At 45.9% G+C, this 20,924-nt stretch overlaps 1 protein-coding gene across 2 annotated transcripts in view; it reads left to right on the top strand.

Moving 5' to 3' along the window:
* The window catches only part of DPYSL2 (dihydropyrimidinase like 2), a 55,706-nt gene extending 35,039 nt beyond the window's left edge, over positions 1–20,667 (top strand). For both annotated transcript variants that reach the window (XM_074807926.1, XM_074807927.1), the window contains exons 4-14: positions 90–254; positions 1,256–1,317; positions 2,462–2,542; positions 3,435–3,503; positions 8,069–8,189; positions 11,662–11,818; positions 11,983–12,124; positions 12,346–12,516; positions 15,329–15,508; positions 16,955–17,120; positions 17,794–20,667. In XM_074807926.1, coding sequence (XP_074664027.1) covers positions 90–254; positions 1,256–1,317; positions 2,462–2,542; positions 3,435–3,503; positions 8,069–8,189; positions 11,662–11,818; positions 11,983–12,124; positions 12,346–12,516; positions 15,329–15,508; positions 16,955–17,120; positions 17,794–17,885 — 1,406 coding nt within the window. In that variant the 3' untranslated portion in view covers positions 17,886–20,667. The remainder of the gene's footprint in view (positions 1–89; positions 255–1,255; positions 1,318–2,461; positions 2,543–3,434; positions 3,504–8,068; positions 8,190–11,661; positions 11,819–11,982; positions 12,125–12,345; positions 12,517–15,328; positions 15,509–16,954; positions 17,121–17,793) is intronic.
* The last annotated feature ends 257 nt before the right edge of the window (positions 20,668–20,924 follow it).

The raw sequence follows: 20,924 nt of genomic DNA, 5'->3' as shown, positions 1-20,924 counted from the left end.
GCAACATCTGCAAGGCATGTTTTATGTCTTGGGCATCCAGGAAGGTTACTGCACCAGCCATTTACCAATGCTTTGGTTGTCTTTCCCAGTTGATCATGTGGTTCCTGAGCCAGGGACCAGTTTGCTGACTGCCTTCGACCAGTGGCGGGAATGGGCAGACAGCAAATCCTGCTGCGACTACTCTCTGCATGTGGATATCACCGAGTGGCATAAAGGTGTCCAGGAGGAGATGGAAGCTCTGGTTAAAGATCATGGTAAGTGCAGTTATTGAAAGTTTGGGGAAGCCTTTCCCCTTCTTATTTTTCAGAACCCTCTCCCCTATTTTTTAGGACTGGCTCTTGTGAACTATTTGACTCTCATATCCCAGTAAAGCTGTTCTGGGCCCTGACATTACCTTGGCCCATTCTGGCCTCTTGTGAAGGTTTGGGCAGTCCCTGTTGCAGAGGGCTCAGGGAGATGGTACACGCTGGTGTTGCTGCAGTGTGTTAGGTGGGTGAGCAGTGATTTTGCAGAGGTGAATCTCTTCCTGCTGCCATGGAGAGGAGCACCTTTGGGTTTCATTAGTGCAGTAGGTGATAGCTTCAGCCATTAAACTGTTGTAAACAAGGGAAGAATTAGGCCCAGAAGGAACAATCCAGCACTGGTTGCTAAAAGTGGAGAAGAGCTGAATAAAATGACCTCATAGGTTTTTCCCCTCTTTAATTTCCTTGACGTTTCAGCCTTAGGCTAGAGTAATTTTCCATCCTGTTTGTAGTTTATAAAAAAACAACCTTTTAGATCCTAATGAGTGCTTTCCCACACATGCTGGGTAAGAGCTTTTGCTGGTTCAGAAGGTGAGAGAGGTAAAGCCGACTTAGGAGCACTCTGGTGTCCTGGTCAGTACGAACACGGTGCAGGAGGGCACACTGACAGACAGATTTCCCATCGCTCTTGCAGGAGGGAGTGGGGGGATCAGGGAGCCAGGCCCAGTCTCTGCTTTTGTCTGTGATGCATTTTGCTTATATTTTTTTACTTGGGAGATCCTGGTGTTGTACAGTGATCTGTTGAGAGTGCGTGTGTCTGTGTGCACGCACGTGTGTGTACGCATCTCACAGTAGATTAAAGTAATTTATTTGTCTACCCATCATTACTGCTGGCTGGGGGGGGGCTGAGTGAGGGGGACGTCTTCTCTCTATGAGAAACGGTGTGTTTCATAGCTTTGTCTGTGCCTGCAATTTGTATGTCAGAGGTAATTCCTTTGCTCTCTTTCTACCAGGTGTGAACTCCTTCTTGGTTTACATGGCTTTCAAAGATCGCTTTCAGCTAACTGATTCTCAGGTAGGAAGGCTTAATGTGCACGTGCTTCTGTCACTGCGAGCTGTGCAGTAGTCACATATAAGGGTTTAAATTCAATATGCTGGGATCTGACATTCTCTTCTGGTTTCAATCTCTGTATGAGTAACAGTACCTAAGATTTGCAACAGTACCCAGAGCTCTGGTCTGAAGATTATTTTTTTAATAAAAAAAACCCAACAACCAACAACAAACCCTGAAAGGCTTGGCTGGGCAAAGCAATGGCAAAACCCTCATTTTGAGAGATCTAAGGTTTTATTCCAGCTCCTTTGGTGTGGAAGCAGTGGCAATTTTATAAATTGCTGCTTCATGCCTAGGCGCGGGGCAGGACAGCGAGATCTCTGGCGTAACTGCGCTGTGTGTTTATAAGCTGAAACTGATCCTGGCCCAGAAGTGGGTTTCTGGCTTTAGCGTTCGAATTGCTGGGACCTTAAAAATCCTGTTTGCTATTCTGGTGGATACGTTTGGGTACATTTAATTGTTGAGACGGGCAGTTTATATTTCTAAACGTGGTGGGAGGAGAGGAATGCCTGGGAGTCATTTGGAACAGTGTGGGAGGCAGTGGTGTATGACAGTTATCTCTAATGACTCTGGTAAGCATTTTAATGAGTGACCATTGATGGAGCCAGTGTCAGCTGTGGGTTACTCAACCTGAGCCCTCTCGGACTGGTTGCTGGAGGGGGAAATCACACTGTTCCTGTCCTAGGCAGTGAGAGGGGTGGGGACGGGTTCTCTGTGAAAATAAACCATTTTTTTTCATGCCAGGCACCAGTAGATGAAGGCATGAAACAGGTACAACTCTGTGAGCTCTTTAAAATCACTCCAGATGTAGGGCTGTGCAGTTGCTGTTTCTTCCTCCAGCATGGTAAATATACCCAGCCTGGCTATTGAATAGTGCTGCTTTGCCATATCAGTAGCATCCAACTATACAGATTGGGAAATTCAGTTAGAGGCAGGAAAATGGATCACATCTATCCAGCAAACCACATCTTATATTTCTTAGTGCTTTTCTGTCTTCCGTTCTGCAAAATTCTGTATGCTGAAGGAGTCTGGAGTGTGTCCTTTATAACAGGTGTGTACCTGCGTGTATACTCAGGGTATATTGTAATGTGTGTTTTCTGTCTTCCAGATATATGAGGTCCTGAGTGTAATCCGGGATATTGGCGCGACAGCTCAAGTGCATGCTGAGAATGGTGACATCATTGCTGAGGTATGTCATGTTTATTCTGTGGATTATTAACTTCAAAATGCTGGGAGGGATTTAAACTCTAACTCCTTCTTTGCAAACAAAATCACCCGGACTTTTAAAAGCATGACATAGCTATATCCAGGATGCAAGCAGAACTGTACATCAAATCTTAATCCCCTTCAGTGCCACTGATAAAGCAGGTTTTGGTGGCAGCTTTCAGTTGGTGGTGGATATCAGCCATCTCTGCCTTTATCTTCATAAGTGAAAGACTGTGTCTGGGTGTGACCGGCTCAGTGTACAATAAAATATTCTGTGGTAACGAAGATCAGGAGGAGTGGGGAGGGTAATAGCTTCATACTGTACTTGGGATGCTGATGTTTGGGATCTGTTCATCCTTTAAACAGCAACAAAGAAGAAATGTTAATAATGTATTTGGATTTAATCTGCTCTCCAGCTCATTTTATACATTGTCTCAAGCAGGCAAAACTTGGTGTTGCAGAGGATTTCTGCATTGTCTGACTGGGGAAGAGCCCACCTGCGCCTTTGAGCCCAGTTGTCAGATGATTTTTTCATGAGATACTGTTTTGCCACATCTTAGAGATTATTTTATGGACACAAATGAGTAGTGAAAGTCGAGGGGCTATGAACTCAGTGTGAAGCAAATCAAAATAAAAGGTTTCCCTGACCTCCTGTGAACAAATCAGCAAGGGTTTTGTGAGCTCTGGTTATTCTCAGCAAGGGAAGTTGGACAGAACTCTGGTTGTAAGGCCCTGATCTAAAGCCCCATGTGATTGTTAGCTAGCACAGATGCCTAGGATCTTACTTGTACCTCCTTCAAACAGCTGTGCTTGCCAGAAGAAGAAATGTGTGTTGCTTTAAATCTTTTTCCTGCTCTTTTTTCTCTCTGCCTTAGGAGCAGCAGAGGATCCTGGAACTGGGAATTACAGGCCCTGAAGGGCATGTGTTGAGCAGACCTGAAGAGGTGAGGACTTTACTGCCTTTGCATTTACTCCCTCAATTTATAACATTTCTGCATTGCCATCGAGTACTTCATATTGGGATGAATGTGGCTGGAAGCACAATTTCATCCTGGCTGTAAAAATTATATGCTGTGTGGGGTAAGGGAAGAGGATAAGACACTTCTAGGGACTAACTAGTAACTAGTCCCTTCTAGAGACTGACTGCTATGGGTACTTATGAGGAATTGAGGAGCCTCCTCAGCTTCTGTACTGGAGAAGGGGACATCTCCAGGGAGTAATTCATCCAGCCTAAGATTTGATTCACCCTCTGGAAAAGCTCATCTCTTTCTATTAATTATTGGAGATAGTTCGTAAAGGCTCTGCTCACACATCAGGTATCTAAAGTGAGGTGAGATGTGTTTGAACCGCAGAGCTCACGATAAGCCCTCAAGACAGAGAGAGCTGTTGGTACTTAGCATATCTTCAGTTCATGCCTTTGATAGCCCAGACTGGAATCCTACATTAGGAGATGTAGAAAACATTGAACCTGAAGCACAGGTAGAGCATGATCTACCCAAATCACCAATTCCTTGATTCAGGTGCTGCACATGAAGACTTTAAGGTGGAGTCCCTGAAGAATTACATGCTCTGATTGATGATGTTGGTCTTCATGGAGCTAGACCCTGAAGTTCTTGTAGTTTCTCATTGCTTTCAGTCAAGTTTTGTATGAGTAAAGACTTCAGAATCTGTGTTTATGTAGGCAAGATTCTGCCACTGACTTTTCTAAATCCCATCTCTTGGACTTCTCTCTTGGTCCTTATTTTGTCCTTCTTCTAAATCAACACAAATTTTTAGTATACGCCCAAATCCTGACATTGTCTCTTAGGCACTTGCATAGCATCCATTACCATGATATTTGATGAACATTTTACAAGTGGTGGATTTTTTACACCAAGGGACTAAGTGGTTTGCTAAAGGCACAGAAAGTGTGTACCAGAGAGGGGAGTTAACTCTCAGATCTTAGCCCAGCACGTTAATATAGTTAACGTCCATACTTCTCCATTGATTTCTCTAGGGTCAAGCACCCCAATCCCTCTCACTCTCTCTAAGTCTTTAAAATAAATCTCAAGAGCAAGAAAGAACCTTAAAACTTTGCTTTTCAGGCTGGTTCCCATTGCATTCTTCGTTTCCAGTCTTTCAGTATCTCTAAGGTAGACATCTCGCCGTGGCATTCTGGGTTTGTGAAGGCTATCCTTTCTGTACAAGCAGTTCTTTTTGTTCCTCCAAGATCTTGGGGCTTTGCTGACTGCCAGATGTGGGAGCTGGAAGCTGGGTGTGTGAGATCATCCACACGTGCCCCTCATGCTCCCTCTCTATTTCCTCCCCTTGGTTCAGACAAGCAGCATCCAGAGACATTTCAGCAGGAATATAAATCATTTGGTTGCTTCATGCAGAAAGGGGGAAAAAATGCTCAACTTGGGCAGTATGTGAATCTTCACAGAATTTGTGTTTGGCCCTAGGAGCTGGAATTTTTTTGCTTCCTGAAAGTTGTGAGCAAACACTTGCACTGAGCTTTCCACCCACCCACCCTGCATTTTTTTAAACATATTTTTTGGCTTGCATCAGGAGAGTGGGAACAGATGCTGACATGACACTTGGGGCTCATCTGTGGAGCACCCCTAAACTTTTGTTGACTTCAAAGAAAGGCTGTTCCTTACCTTAAAGGATCTGGCCATCAAACTAGCCAAGTCTTGTCTGGCTACTTCAAAGCTCATCCTGAGTGGAGCAGGAGCTTTAAAGTGTGAACTGTGTGGTTCCCTGGCTTGGTTGGTTTGTTACATCTGTGCAGACATGTGTTCTTCCTCAGCGTAGCAAGGAAGGCTGCCTGAGGACACGTGGCTGCCTCAAATTGAGGATCAGTAAAGCCTGTTCCCAGTGTCACTGGGCAGCCTCTGTGCAGCTGAGCTCAGCTGTGCCGTCTGCCCAGAGTGGAAGCATTTGGTCCAAAATTCTCCTCCTTGAAAGTCATAGGAAACAGAGCAGGAAACGATGTCATCTGGTTCCCTCCCCTCCTTTTCTCCAACGCAGGAGTAACGTTGTGTTTTTAAAAACATACAACTCCCTTTAAGCTGGCTGATGATGAAGGCCAGATTCTGAGGGTGGCAGCAGATCCATGATTCCTGTTGACTTCAGCAGGAGCGGATGTTTCTTGGTATCCCTCTGGGGTACTGTTAACACTAGAATTGGCTTTTCATGCTGTCCCTTATGGAGTGTAAAGCCTGTCCTAAGGACTTTATGGTGGTTGTCATCTTACTGAAGAGATGCTTAAGTCAGACCTCCATCTTCAGCAAACTAGCAGGAGTTGTTGAACAAGTCTACAATATTTATTAAATCAAAACTCCCACTGAAGTCAGTGAGACTTACGTCAGAGTGAAGCATTCAGGGTCTGGCCATGTGCGTTTGCGTCTTACTTGGAACGTACACATCTTCTGAATTCCCAGGTTGAGCAGAAGGCATGAATTAAGGCTTAAGTTTCACTGCTGACTCATGGGTTTAGTTTTCTCACCTCAGTAACCTGGGTTGAGCCAAGGTGACGGTATTCAGCACGTTGTTCCAGCCAGCAAAGGGAGCCTTAATGGACACACCACCGTCCCAGGTCAGCATCACCCATCACTTTCTGGAAAACTCTCCCCCACATAGCTCAGATCATTCTGTGATGACTTTTCAGAGCAATCCATCATTTTTTGTTTTTATTTTAGCCACAAAAACGCTGAAAGCACAAGCGGTCCAAGTGCTCCAGGAAATGTCTTGTCTTTTTTTCCAAGAGAACTGCTGTGCTAGGGCTTCTAGCGCATACTGGTAATTGCAAACATTCCCCTTTGGACTAGTCCTTGGGTTATTGTTATGTGCCTATCACCATAGCATCTGGGCACAAGGCATGAATTCAGCAGCCTTGTTCTCTTCTGGGCAGAAAATACTCTCCTCCTGCTTAGCTGTTGCTCAAATGCCTTTTGGTCAAAAGTCTGGAGGTGCCTGTTGTTTTATCCCCGCTTTGCAAGTGGGGAAATTAAGGCACAGGGTGGGTGGGAACGTGACTTCCAGCTGCTGCAGTGACAGAGCTGTGCGCAGGCCTGCTTGAAGCGGGCAGTTTGCAAACTGATGCCATTGCCTGGAAGCGTCGGCCCACCTGAGTTCTCTGTCTCTCAGGAGGGAGAAGTGTGATTTTCTTGGCCCTTCCCTTCAGCCTCTGTCTTCCCTGCTGGGCTGCTGGCTGTGGCATACTCAGTCCTGGAATAAACACCCTTCCTTGCAGCCTTTTCCATTTGCATGGGGCAGCTGGGCCAGAAGATGTCTCCTTCTGTACATCACCCTGCCTGGGAGGGTTAGTCACAAGCCCTGGAGTGGTGACAGGCTAGGGCTTTAACCCTTTTGGCACTAGAGACCAGCTGACGGGGTCTGGGGGGCTGGTTTTCTTTTAAAACCTCCCAGCTGTTGTGTTGTTTTTCTTAAGCAGCCCAGCTGCAGACGGAGCGGTGTTGCAAGTGGTGGCTTTGTCAGTGAGCAGAGCTGTTCTGAGCACTTGGACATCATCAGTCTGGTGAATACACAGTTCCCTAAGCTGATGGGTGCCTAATCTCAGTTACTTCTTTTGGTGGACCAGGCACAGTGCTAGGAACCAGCAGTCAGCGTGTTCCGATTCTGCGACTGATGATGATTTTCGACGCTTGGCCTGTGATAAGTCACCACAGAGCAGATTTTTCAAAAGTGCTGAGCGTGTGCCAGTCCCGCTGGAGCCCCGGGGAGGTGCTGGTAGCCTCTTGCTTTTGGGAATCAGGTGGCTGATTGCTCTGCATTTCAGTGTCCTCTGTTGTGCGCTTGGAAAATGTCTGTGGCATTGCAGGCTCGGTTCTCCGTGGCAGTAGGCACTGTGAGCATGAGCCTGCTGTTAAATCTGCCATCTGGACTGCTTTGATTAGGATGTGTGATCCGTAAAAGTCTGCGGAGTGATGACGTTCACTCTGAGGCTGTAGTTATAAAGTGACCCTCAGTCTTGCTGAGGTTATTTCTCTACACATGCAAGAAAAAATAGTTGATTTATGGGGTGGTTCACACTCTGTCAGATCCCAAGCCAGATATTGTAGCGGAGGGTACAATTTAGGAGGCTTGTTTGCAAACGTGGCTTACCAGAGTATGTGGCTACAGCATCTCTTCCGCGTGGGCTGGAACATGAATAGTTTTGTTGAGTCAACGTTTAGTTGCTTTTTTTTGTCTAGGTTAAAGAAGGGACTTAATCATTCTGACCTTGAGCACCTGGAGTGTTATTTTAGGACTTTGTCTGCTTGCAGAGAAACTTTGAAGCAGCCTGGAAGAAAAGGTAGTAATGAGAGGGGACTACAGCTTGGTGTCATTTTAATTATCATGATTACACTTTACGTTTTTCTGGCTCAGGATCGGAGAGATGGAAAGTCTCGTGTTGGCCCTGCACACCCTGTTTTCCCGTGAAAGCAGAGGCTGTGACCCTCTGAAGGGGAATGGGATCTGCTAACACATGGGATGTTACTAACTTGCTGCTGACTTTGTTTCTCAGGTGGAGGCAGAGGCTGTGAACCGGGCAATAACCATCGCCAACCAAACCAACTGCCCCCTTTATATCACCAAGGTGATGAGCAAAAGTGCCGCTGATGTCATTGCTCAAGCCAGGAAAAAGGGTAAGTTATTTCCCTTGGATGGAAGCACCCTATTAGCTCATGCAGTTCAGCTGCTTGCCAACATAAGTTTCATCCCTACAGGAAAGGTTTCTTTTTCCAGTGTTATTGTCCAGGCTCTTTTTTAAAAGGTCCTAAGCAACTGCTTCTGTCTCATCTGCCACAGACAAGTATTCAATGGTCTACCAGTGCCAGGACCTGTTTCTTTCTTTCAGCCTAAAGCCTTTCTCTTCACACTCATCCTGCCACACCGAGCCATGCACCTTCGTGTTATCGCAGAGTAATTTCATGCTGCCTCCGTTTAAGGAATCTCCCAGGAGATTGCAAGCTGTGTCCTCCTTCCAGCTGCTGTGGTCTTTCCGTGGTGCTTTCTGCTGAGCTGCTTCCTGGGCTCAGAAGTGATTCCAGGAGTCCTGACGGAGGTCTTGACTCACAAGCCCTGCTGGGTTTAGTTGGAGTAACCAAAGAGGTTACCGATTCCAGCTATCCATGGTGCTCCTTGCTTGTGAAATAGATACTCCTCATGTGCTGTAACTCACAGCCTGGCATCCGAACAGGAATTGGGATCAGTAGTCTGGGTTAGGCTGGGAGTTGCAATTGCCTCTGATAACTCTGCCTGAGGATGCTGCAAGAAGCAAGACTCAGACCTGCTGTGGATGATTCTGCCTTGGGTCTCTTCTCTCTAACCAAAGTCTGTGGGGGAGCTGCGCTGCTCTCAGTGATGCAGTAGCTTCTCCCCAGTCCTGAGCCAGCTGCTTTGCCCCCAGGAAGCATGGGTTACAAAGCACAGTGAGTGCCTGTCTCCCTGCTTTATTCTGTGACTAAACCCTTCATTTCTATTTAGAGCAGCTCTGGGTGGGTGAGTAAGCAGCAGGGATGATTTTCCCCCTTCTTTCCTCAGAAGGGTTGGATTTAATTTTATGCAGTCTGAATGAGCCTGAATGGATATACAAATGACATCACTTTCCATCTGGGTGTTTGGTGTGAGAAGAGCTAATTTCCTACCGCAGCAAACAGATTTGTGTTTGTGTATTGGCTCAGAAGTATTTTGGTCCCATGATTTCTGTTAAATGAGTTCAGAGTTGGTGAGGAGGACTAATTTCCAAGGCATCTCTTTCTGTTTGTGGAATGGAAGCAGCTCAAGCTGCTTGGGATAAACCTTCCTCTCCTAGCTCCATTAGTGGAGATCATGCTGAAATGAGAAGATGTGTTGACACGGCAAAGTGGCTGCATGTTGCATTACCCCAGAAAACAACTTGATGTCACTGTTCAACTCAATCCTGTAAGTCTGGGGAAACATCCCTTCCTCTTTCTAGGTAAAGTACTGGAGACATGTACCACAGAGATGGAGCATTAATTGAAATACCTTCTTGCTGCGCTCGCTGTCCCCTGAGACCACTCGCTGGCAAGCAGAGAGGGGCACTGGGGTGAGGGACCATACACTTACATCGCAGAAGTCGTAAAACACGACCTGACTTGGGCAGATGTTACCCTGCCTGGGAAAGGTGCTGGGTTTGTCCCAGGTGAATGATCCACAGAACTCACTTTGCTTAGCCTGAGTGAACTGGCATATGCAGTTTTCATTCAGATTGTGTTTTCTCCTTATAAGGAGAATTTGGGGTATAAATGGCACGCCATTCTCTGTTCCTTTATTTAAATAATTCAATATAAATGCTGTGCAGTTACCCAACTGGGTAGCCCAGGAGGGCCACACACACTAGTCTTGCCCTCCCAAGCAACAGAGGAAACATAACTGAAGACTATCCAAGGCGAAAACAAAACAGAATTGATTTGCTAAATGAAAAAGAACGAATGTTATTTAAAGCCAGATGTTCCCAGTGGCATTTGTTATGGAGGAGATTCCCTGCAGACTCTTGTCGTTGGCAGATCTGGGAGCTCAAAACATCACTCCCCGCAGAACAATCCTCCCAATGTTTTGGCCCACAACAGGCCTCCCATTAATAGCCAGCGTGTGTTTTGCCTTGTTCTGATTTCGTAACCCTATTTGTGGCAAGTGATGTCAGACGGCCTCTTCCTCTGCTGGTGGATCCCCTCTGACAAAGGCTGTTCCTACACCTCCTGTTTCAGTGTGGTCCTGGAAGCAGCGTGAAACCAGTTAGTGCATCGTTCTGCCTCAGCTGATGCACTCTTTCCCATCTAACTTGAGCCTATAGACATCATAGTAGCTCAGACAACATGGTGAAAGCAAGCTCATATTTTTTTACTGTGCATGGTGAGGTGTGTAAGACCCTGCTGACCAATTCTGGGGTTGCCTTTGCCAGTCTGTTTGAAGTATTTAGGGTTAGTATTTTAACTACCCATGTCTTTTGCAGGCACATACAAATACATGAAGCGTCTGGACTCAGAAGCCAGAGGGTTAGGCACTTAGCAGAGATTTTGGGAAGGTTGCATTTGGTGAGCAGATCTGTGGGGCTACCAGCTTTTGAAGTTGCAGCATCTTGCATCTGCTTGGTGCGCAGATGTTGCTGGTGCGTTCCAGCTTGCAAAGTATCGCGGCCTTAAGGATCCGCCGTTCCTTCATGTGGTTCCAAAAATGTTAATGAAGAGGAAGGATGCACTGGTGGTTAGCACACTGGACAGAGAGTCAGAAGATCCAATTTCATTTCCTAGTTCTGCCACAGATTTTCCCTGTACCCTTGGGGGAATCACTCAGTTTCCCTGAGCTGCATTTGTGAAGCAGAAACACTGATACTTCCTCTGTGATGGGCTTTCTCTGTAGGCAGGAAACTTCCCTGAGAGGAGTTTTCTCTCATCAGATCTATGCATAGAGTCTGCTCCAAGAAACCCAGCCTTGTTAGATCTTTAATACGTACACATTTATAAAAATATTGCAGGCGCTATTTTCGTCATTCTTTTTCTTCCACATCCCTTCTAGATCAGGCTGGATCTCCTCACACTCTTACAGTTCCCCTCAGCCTCTTTCATGAGGTTCTTGGCCCAGGGTACAATACAGTGAATCTCTACAGTAACCCTTTCAAGCACAATTAATCAGTGCCAACCTCAGCAATTTTGCCCGTTTTGCTGCTCCAAGCTCTTAACAGTAACAATATCTTTGTTATTAACTCGGGTATTTAGTTGTTTGGATACTTAGTCTGAGGGACTGGTTTTTGGAAAATACTCAGTGTTTCTTTAGAGATCTCAAGATAAACATGTCAAATTAAGAGTTTGCTTGTGAAAACATGCCCCTAGTAATACAGTTTGAGGAGCACTGATCAGGTCAGGAGTTTAACGATGTCTGATCATCTGGTTATGCAGGCCAGTGAATTCAGTCCAGTGTTGTGTCTCTGTGATCGCATACTCACGAGGAAGTACCAAGAAACCCTGCAGCGTGTGGTGCTGGCGTGACTTCCCGGACTGGCCCTTTTTCAGAAGGATGTTTTACGCCTGGAAGCCAGGCTGGAGATGCATGTTGGTTGGTGCTCACCGTGGATTTGTCTGTATTCCTGTCCTGTAGGCACTGTGGTGTATGGAGAGCCCATCACAGCCAGCTTGGGTACTGATGGATCTCATTACTGGAGCAAGAATTGGGCTAAAGCAGCAGCTTTTGTTACTTCCCCACCACTGAGTCCTGACCCAACCACTCCTGATTTTCTCAACTCGCTGCTGTCGTGGTGAGTAGAGCTCTCTGTGTTCATACAACACATGCTTCGTCATGAGGCAATTGGTTGATAAAAATAATAGCTGTTGTTGCCAGCAAGCAAGAGAGGCTGTTTTACCTTTAGGATTAAACTTGTGACAATAAAATATCTTAAATACCTCTCATTGCCCTTTCCAGTGGAGACCTCCAAGTTACTGGCAGTGCCCACTGCACCTTCAACACTGCCCAGAAGGCCGTTGGGAAGGACAACTTCACCCTGATCCCTGAGGGAACCAACGGGACTGAGGAGAGGATGTCCATCATCTGGGATAAGGCTGTGGTATGTCACATGTGTCATAGGCTTAGGCTGCAACCAGACGTTCAGAGCTGAAAGAGCTGCAGCAGGGTGTTGTTATCTCCCCCAGCTGCTTGTTCTGGTCCTTCCACTTGAGGTTTTTGCCCCTGCAGAGATCACTGGGAATCTGCTGTCCTGCCAGTGATTTGCTTTTCAGAGTGGTCCCTACCTGGCTAACGCAGCGACTCCTTTTGTCTCTTCCCCAGGTGACTGGCAAGATGGATGAGAACCAGTTTGTCGCTGTGACCAGCACAAACGCAGCTAAAATCTTTAACCTGTACCCGCGGAAGGGCCGCATTGCAGTGGGCTCGGATGCTGATCTTGTTATCTGGGATCCTGACAGTGTCAAGACAATCTCCGCCAAGACTCATAACATAGTAAGGATGTTTTCTACAATGTGAGCTCTGCTGCTCATTTCCTCCTCTCTTCCTTCAGTGCCAGACTGTCCTGCCAAGAACTAGAGCTCATGACAACTCAGGGCTTTGTTTTCTCGATGCCCCAAGCCCTCTCTGGTCTTACACCCTGTACAGCTCAGCTGTGTGAGCAGAAAGGGAAGAGGACTGAGTCCAAATCTGAAATCCCATGAGCTACCCAGAGATTCCTCTCAGAGCAAAGAGATTGTCTGCTCTTTCTGAGTGTTGGATGCTTGGATCTGAGCACACAGAAAGCTCTTTAAATCTCCTAAAATATCAAAAGGCCTCTTCCCACAGTGTGTGGCCTATGACCTTCTGGCTCACTAGCAGTGGGAATGTGAACTGCCCCTTTTCTAGTTGGGGTTGGTGAAGCTTGTCAGCTTGTGGACATCTTTGCTGGAGAGCTGATCCAGATCAAGGAGTCGGAGTGGATTTACCCCACGTCCTGATCTGGCACGTGTGTGTGGAGTCATACCTAGACATGATTTTACCGGTGATGATCCCAGTGTTAGCTGGCACAGGGAGGCACAAGGCAGCACCCAGACTAACCAGACCTTCCCCTTGTTTCTCTGTGGCTTTGTGGTGGCACTGTTAGAGGCGCTGTTGTGGCCCACAGCTGGTCCCATATCTTACACCTGGCTCCTCCAGTGAAAAGCTGTCCCACCCTGTGGGAAACTGCAGAATGGTCCCAGTGCAAAGGGCTGGTTGGAGTCTCCCTGTGACATTCGAGCGCTGTCTCGGAGAAAGCAACCACTGTTTGCATTTGTTGACAACTTGTTTCACTGCTGGCGATGAACCTATGGAATGTTTCCCTGGAAAAAAACTCCTTGTTCTTTTTTCCGTGAATGCTTTCATTCACTCTGGAGCTGAAGGAGCAAAATTTTCTTCCACACTTGGATCCCTGGGCACATTCACAAAGAAACTTTTTTACAGGTTTGGGTCACTTCCCTGTGATTTAACTCTGTGTCAGAATTGGTCACAGATGGCCTGGATTCATCCTGCCTCTGCTTAGACTTCTAACAGAGGCATCCAGACTCAGAAGTCTGGCTGCTTCAGTCACCTTAGAGGTGCTTCTGGACTCTTCACACCTCCAGTCTGGAGAGGAATGACTTAGAGGAGGGAGCCCAGGGACATACCCCTATTAGGTGCCAAATTTAGTGGTCTGAACCTGGATTTGTGCTTATGAATGGCTCAGGGAGCTGGAGGTAGCTTGCTGGGTGGAGTATTTGAAAGTCATTGCCCTTTAATGGCCGTTGTCTTTAGGAAACAAATTGAATTCTTTAAAAATTTCCTAACACAAAACTCAGAGTCTTTATCTTTTGTGGAAATGCTCCAGTACAATCAGGATTGACTCCGTGATTTTGCCATTGATCTGGGCTAGGCTGAAGGAGAACCAGATCCGCTGTGGAGTGGCCGTTCAGAAATTCTTTATACGCTAAGGACTGCAGATCCCCCTGAAACTCTTGCACTGTGTAAGAGGCCTTAGCACTCAGTGATCAGCTACTGCCAAAGGCTGCCTCTTAAGTTGTGCCAAGACGATGGAGGATGAAGGGCTCTCCTTTTCGAGTGGTTTGTTTAGAGCTTGAAGGGCTGTCTAAGAAATCGCAGGTTTTTTTCTTAAACGTCCAGCTCTAACCTCCTCCCCTGTCATTGCATCGCCTGTTATACCTGGCATTACACCTGCTGGGGGATTGTTTTGTGTCTCACTGCACGTGTGTGTTGTGTTAGAAGAGAAACTGATACGAGAGACGCCTTTAGAGTCAAGTATAAAACAAAAGCCCCTTTGAAAGTCAGACAGAGCGGTTGCTGTGACACAGGGAGATGCAGTGATTATGTGGCATCAGATGATTGCTACTTTTTTAAATGCTAGAGCAACATACGGATATTTTCCAAGAATTCACACTGCTCTTGCCACTGTCTGGCAAGGAAACATTAGGAGCTAGAGAGGGGAGATAGTGTTTTTCTTGGAACCAGCCTAATTCATAAGCTTCTAACCAAGCCTCCTCCTTTGCCACCACAACTTTTTTTCAGACTGGACCTGGTTTAGTGTCGGTTTAACCACCATTCTAGCTAATTGTAAATCTGCAGTCAAGCCTATCCATACTTATAACACACTTCAAGAGCAAACTCCATTATTAACTCAGTAAAAAAACCCGGATTTGTCTCAGAGATGGTCACTAGAGTAACAGTCCCCAAATAACATGGTCGTTGTGCATCTCATTCCAGGGTGCTTCATGGGTGGGACGTTTACCAGTGATTCCTTTAAAGCTTGTCTTTTTTCCATGGTGTAATGTTTCCAATCTTGTTAATTGAGGATGAGCAATCCCATTAGAGTAAAACAAGATTGTCCTGGCCCCTGATCTATCAACCAAAATGCTGGTTTGAAATGCAGCTTTTCAAAATTATCACTATTTTTAGTATGAAACTCAGATAAAACTTTATTTGGCTTCTAAATTCCCCACAATTCAGCAGAGATAGGCACCTAAATGCATTTAAACAGGTAGACTTCCTCATTTGAAACTGTTATTTCCTCTTTATGACTCATGTTGCAGTGGAAATTTTGCATGAGTAAATCCTTAATAAATTTAGACTGATAATAAAGACCAGCCTTACTATTAAACCACAACATATACAAGTCAGGTAAATGCTGTTGAGTTTGCTTCCATCTGTCCTTAAAATTTTGGCAAGTAGCATGACTGGTGAGTGCTAATTAAAGCACAGCAGGCTTTGCTGGGATGAATATGTTTGCCTCATGTTGGTTTTTTGTTTGTTCTAGTCTCTGGAGTACAATATCTTCGAAGGCATGGAGTGCCGTGGGTCTCCCCTGGTGGTTATCAGCCAGGGGAAGATCGTGCTGGAGGATGGGAATCTCCATGTCACTGAGGGATCTGGACGGTATATCCCCAGGAAACCGTTCCCTGACTTCGTTTACAAGCGCATCAAAGCAAGGAGCAGGGTGAGTATAGATGGTTGGATGCACATTTGTTCTCTCACTGAAACTCCTGAGTTAAAGTGGGTGGAAAACAGATGCTGTCCCCTGGCTCGCAGACACACACTTCTGCAACAGAAAATGTTCCCTGGATAGGAGCCATATTTATCTCATTCCTCTTTCATTTTTGCTATTCACTTGAGTCATTACAGGAATATGCTTTGCCTTGAGCTTGGATTTGCTGCAAATTTTATTTTTCTGCGCTCTAATTCTTCTCTGTCTTGGGACACCTAGACAGAGCAGGTGTCCAGCAACTGTCCAGTTTGGAGAGGAGTCCATCTGCACATAACCCAGCAGGCTTCTCCTGTCACAGAAGAACCAAGAGAAGTTATGGATAGCATTTACATATCAAACCTTTCAGCAACAATTTGGAATTCTAATTTATTGTTATAGATGCATTATGCTGCTTTCTCTTCTGTCAGATATGATCAGATGCTCTTGTCGGATGACTAGTGAGTCACAGGCACAGCCTACTGACTGTGTAAAAGTGAGAATTTTCTATTTTTAAGAGGCTAAAATTGTTGGGAAAGTGATTTGTAAAATACACCCATTCAAAACAGAAACTGCCTTTTGATATGCCATTAGTTGGTAAAAACTGATGGAGAAGATGACACTGAACTCAGCTGCAACTTAGTTGCTGAGAATTTAAGAAGTTTATTTCTCGATGAAGTCAGATTTCTGAAAAGTGTTTTGATGTTCGAAGTGTTGCCCTCTCCTGGACAAAACCAGAGCTGTATTAGTTCTGCTGACCATAGGTAATATTCACATTCCTTGCAAATGATCTTTCCTTAATTGTTCTTTGAAGAAATTGCAAGTTATCAACATTGCAACCTTAATGATTTAGCACTGCAGAGAACAGATCCATGGTTTCTGTTGTGTTCTGGTCTCCCACAGAAGTACGTGTCTGACCTATAAATCCAATTGGGCAGCATCTCAACTGGAATAATTGCATTTAACCCAATCTAAAGCTCCCAAGCTGGCCATGTGCAGCTAGCCTGGCTCCTCTTTATGCAGACCTGCCTCTGGTCTCAGCATTGTTTTTGCTTTTTGGGGATGAGTAATAAATTTCATTTGAGAGTTGTCAGGAGCCCTTAATACAACAGCAAGTGGGGTGAGCTCATTAAAGGACAGAACTCGGGGTGCAGGGGACAGACTGGCGGTCTTCTGTAGGCTGCTCACACCAGCTAGCAACTAGCCAGAGCCCAGCAGTCCAGAGCACGTTTCATTTTATCCGTGCTGCTTCAGAGAGCAGCCACCACGCGAGGATCAGCGCGGAGCAGATGATGTACGCTGTCAAATCCTCTTACAAATCTTGCAATGCGTGTCCTTGGCTTAGCAACATCTGGCCAGCTGTTTAGTTCTGTTCTGAAGGCTGTTTTGGGCCTGAAGGCTGCCTGCTTCTCTGTTTTGCAGCTGGCTGAGCTGCGGGGTGTGCCTCGAGGTCTCTACGACGGACCTGTCTGCGAAGTGTCAGTGACACCGAAGACCGTCACGCCGGCGTCTTCAGCTAAGACGTCTCCTGCCAAACAGCAGGCCCCACCCGTGAGGAACCTGCACCAGTCTGGATTCAGCTTGTCTGGTACATACTTTGATGGGGCTAAATTGCTGTGAAATCACGGCTTGTTTATACTCCCATACTCTGAATTAATTGGAAGGCAATGAGAGAGACTGTGATGTGTTTTTAGCCTGGAGGTTATCCCTTTAGAAAGGAAGAAGAGGAGCAGTATAGGAGCTATCATAAAGTCCTGCTGATGTTCATGCCATGGCATGAATGCTGAGTACCCCCTTGCGTTCTGGGCTCTGTCCTCAGCTGGGTGTCTGAAGGGGGCAGATGGCACCAACTTTAAGTGGAGCTTTGCCAGCTGAGACCAGCTGTGGGTCTGGGATGTGGCAGGTCTGATTTCTCAGCGTGCCTGTTTCAGTGCAATCAGGGAGAACTGTCTAAAGGAATAAAAAGGCTCGCTAAGGGCAAACCACTTAGCCAGCTCTTACCTGTGCAGGGCTGGGTGGCTCAGGTGTTCGGTGTGGAGGTACTAATGCAGAACAGGTTTCAGAGGATTAAGGCACTGGAGGCTGGTAAGGGCTTTTCCCTCAAAGATGATGCATTTTGGTGCACACCGTCGGAGCCTGGCCCAAGAGGACTCAATGAGTTTCAGTGCAGCCGTGCCCTCCCGACTCCCTTGTCCTGCCCCTCGCTCATCTCAAACCCTCGCTGGCCCGGGGGGACCTGACGTTGCTTCTCTCTCCCGCAGGGGCACAGATCGATGACAACATCCCACGCCGCACGACTCAGCGCATCGTGGCACCGCCAGGTGGACGTGCCAACATCACCAGCTTGGGCTAAGGACCGACCCCTTCCGTGCCCGCCCGGCGGACCGGGGACGGGGCACCTGGAGACCCTTTCTGATCCTTTTAGAGCCTGTGACAGTTACTGCGGGCAACCAGTGAGGGGGGGGCTGAAGTAAGGCGCCTCTTTCAGTCCCCTCAGATTCCCTCCTCATCTTCACCAACCCCTCTCACTTCCCCCCTCAGCCCTTACACATTTAAAGAAATAAACCCTCTTTTGACACCTCTGACATGCGAAAGTAAATGTAAAGAGGATGTTTGAGATATGTGGCCTCTGTCCCATTCAGCATCTTTCTTTTAATAAAGGAAGGATAAAGTGAATTTCCCGGGAGCTGCCTTTAAGACACACACAAAAAAGGAATAAATAAATAATAAATGTAAAAAATACTTTTTTTTTTTTTTTTTAAATGTCAAGCAGAAGAGTAGTTCAAGGGTTTTAAACTGGATATTTTGTAGGGTTCTGTGTTCCAGCAGAATAGCTAGGCAAGCACAGAGGGACAGGAATCCCAGGCTGTCTGTAACCATTCCCCAGCACCACCTTTGAGGTCACTGAAAGGCTGGCTGCTGCCAAGAGAGAGAAACAGGACCCAGCACTAGGAATTGACAAAGCGCATCGCACCCGGCCATTGGGTGAGCTAGAATTGTTGGGGACTTTGGTTCTGTTGGTTTGTTTTTTCATTATTTTTTTTTTTTTTTCCTTCTGGATTTTGCTGCAAATTAGGTCCTTGAGGAAACTTCTTTTTTTTTATGTTTGTGTGTGTGTTTTTAATATGTTTGTATCATTGTGTTTACGAAGCCTTATCTGAGAACTGGGAATCTCCCTGTTCTTTCTGGTCCTTCCCAAACCTCATTCAAGTTACAGACTCCCGTGTCACTGCCACTGCCACCCTGGTACTTCAGGTGTTCCTACGTTGCATCATTCCAGCCAACGCTTGCCACTTAGCTGCAATAGGAGGCCACGGAGCAGGTTCATAAGCTATGATCTTCACTTCAGTGTACTCGAGCTGGTGCAAACAAAGGGGCTGGATACCAGCTGAGGAGCTGGGACGGAGTCTCTTGAGAAGTTCTTAGCAGTTAGTTTGTCTTCCTGGAGGTGGAAATGGATAAGCAGGGGCCATGGGCAAAGAGCAACGTGTTGCTTGTAAGATCTCTGTAGCAGCCATGTTCCCCCTTCCTGGCCATCGACAAGTGGTTATTTAAAACTTTATGAGAGCTTATCTTTGGCTCTCATCAAAAGGCTGGTCAGTTGAGGGTGTGCCCGAGCATCTGCGGCCATTCCAGTTCAAGTCCAGATGCCCAGCTGTTGTAACTGGGAGCCTCAGAGCAGCTCCATGGGTCAACAGCAGCTGAGAATCTCTCATACGTGGTGCAAATTTCACAGTCGCTCATTCCTTCAGGAATCTGCCTTTGTGCAAACATACATGAGAAGGCCTGGTGGTTCCCCACCCTTCCTCGGATGCCTGCTGCCTCGGATTTGAGAAACCAGAGGTCTTGAGCGGTCCTTAAATGAATTTAGGAGCCCCAGCTTCTGTGGCAGTTAGCGGGATCTAGGCATTTAACTGTCTTCTGGGATTGAAGGTCTTTTAGCCCTGGTATTGGAGAATTATTATTTTCAGGACATGGAGAATAAATCTGCACCATTAGATTCCCACTTAAACTTAGCTGGAGGGCTCGGCAGTCCCACGGACTTGGCCTGTCTCTTAGCCCAGGGAGCTTTTCTACCCGCAGTTAACACAGCATTACCTCCACTGTCTGCATGCCCTGGCACTTGGCTGCATCTTCTGCTTTCTCTTCTATTTGTACTTTGCCACGTACATTGATCTTGTTTTTTCATATTTGTGAGTATTTTCTTAAATGGTGTTTACAGGTTCTTTTAGGGAAAAAACTATATATATGAAGGCTTTTAAGAAGCAAGTACCAAATTTGTTGTTATGAAGTATCAATGCTGGGATTTGCAAAGGATCTGGAAGCTACTTAGGTACCCAAACCCTCCCAGCTTCAGCACCTAATTCCTTTAGGCCCTTTTGAACACGAAAGTTAAGAAAAACATTGCCATATTCATCCATGCATTTTGCATTTCAGTTTAACTCTTGGGTCTTTTTAGTTTTGCATAAAAGAGTTTGCACTTTGTTTGTTAAGTAATCCGTGAACTTAATATATATTGCAGCTATTTTCATTTTTTTTTCACCTATATGTTAAAATCAATTTGAACGAGTTGGGGAGAAAAAAAAAAAAGAATTGCAGATCCGTTTCAATTCTGCGAAACACTTGCGGCTCTTCAGTATTCACTTAAGTCTTCCTTTTTTTTTTTCCTTCACTGACTCATGATGACTTTTTAGTTTTAATTTGTTCTTCAAAAGGAAAAAAAAAATCACAAAAAAAGATTTTTGCAGGCTATGTAAGCATGTTTTTTCCTGTGAGAGCTCGTCCGCTTTGTGTCTGTTTAATGAATGTCATATGTAAATGCTTAAAGAAAAAAAAAGACGATGACTTAATTAATTAATTAACCGCAGTGACTTGAAGCTCTAAAAATAAAAAAAAAAGTAGGATTTAATACTAGCTGGATTTAACCCTTGGATTTGTGATTGTGAACCATGAGTGGAGGAGCTGTAAGTGCTAAAGCTGATCATGTGTGTAGACAAAAAGAAGTACTGATATTTGACCATTGTCTCAATGGCAAAAAACCCCACCCCAACCCCAAGTCTTGTGTTTTATTCCTTAAGAACTCTGTGTTATATTACCATGGGAACTCCTAATAAAGACAAAATGTTGTTGTTTCACTAGGTGCATCTGTGTCTCAAGGCGATACGTGTTCTGGGTAACCGCGTACCTTGGCTGATGCCTTCAACAGATAAAAACAGACTGAGCCCTGAAGTTGGTGCTCATGTAGGCTGGTGGTAGTCCTGCGTAGGAGTGAGAGGTACAGTGGCAGAGCTGAAATAAGGTCCTGTGGTTCCTTGGAGGATGGTGATGGGAAAGAGGAATCAGTGGTCTACAGTATAATTTTCTTTAGAGAAAAGCAAGCCTCAGGGCAGTT

The sequence above is a fragment of the Strix aluco genome, chromosome 28 (genome assembly GCF_031877795.1).
Source record: "Strix aluco isolate bStrAlu1 chromosome 28, bStrAlu1.hap1, whole genome shotgun sequence".
Classification (NCBI taxonomy): domain Eukaryota; kingdom Metazoa; phylum Chordata; class Aves; order Strigiformes; family Strigidae; genus Strix; species Strix aluco.
Note: the sequence above shows the minus strand (reverse complement) of the source record. Positions and strands in the feature narration are given on the sequence as shown.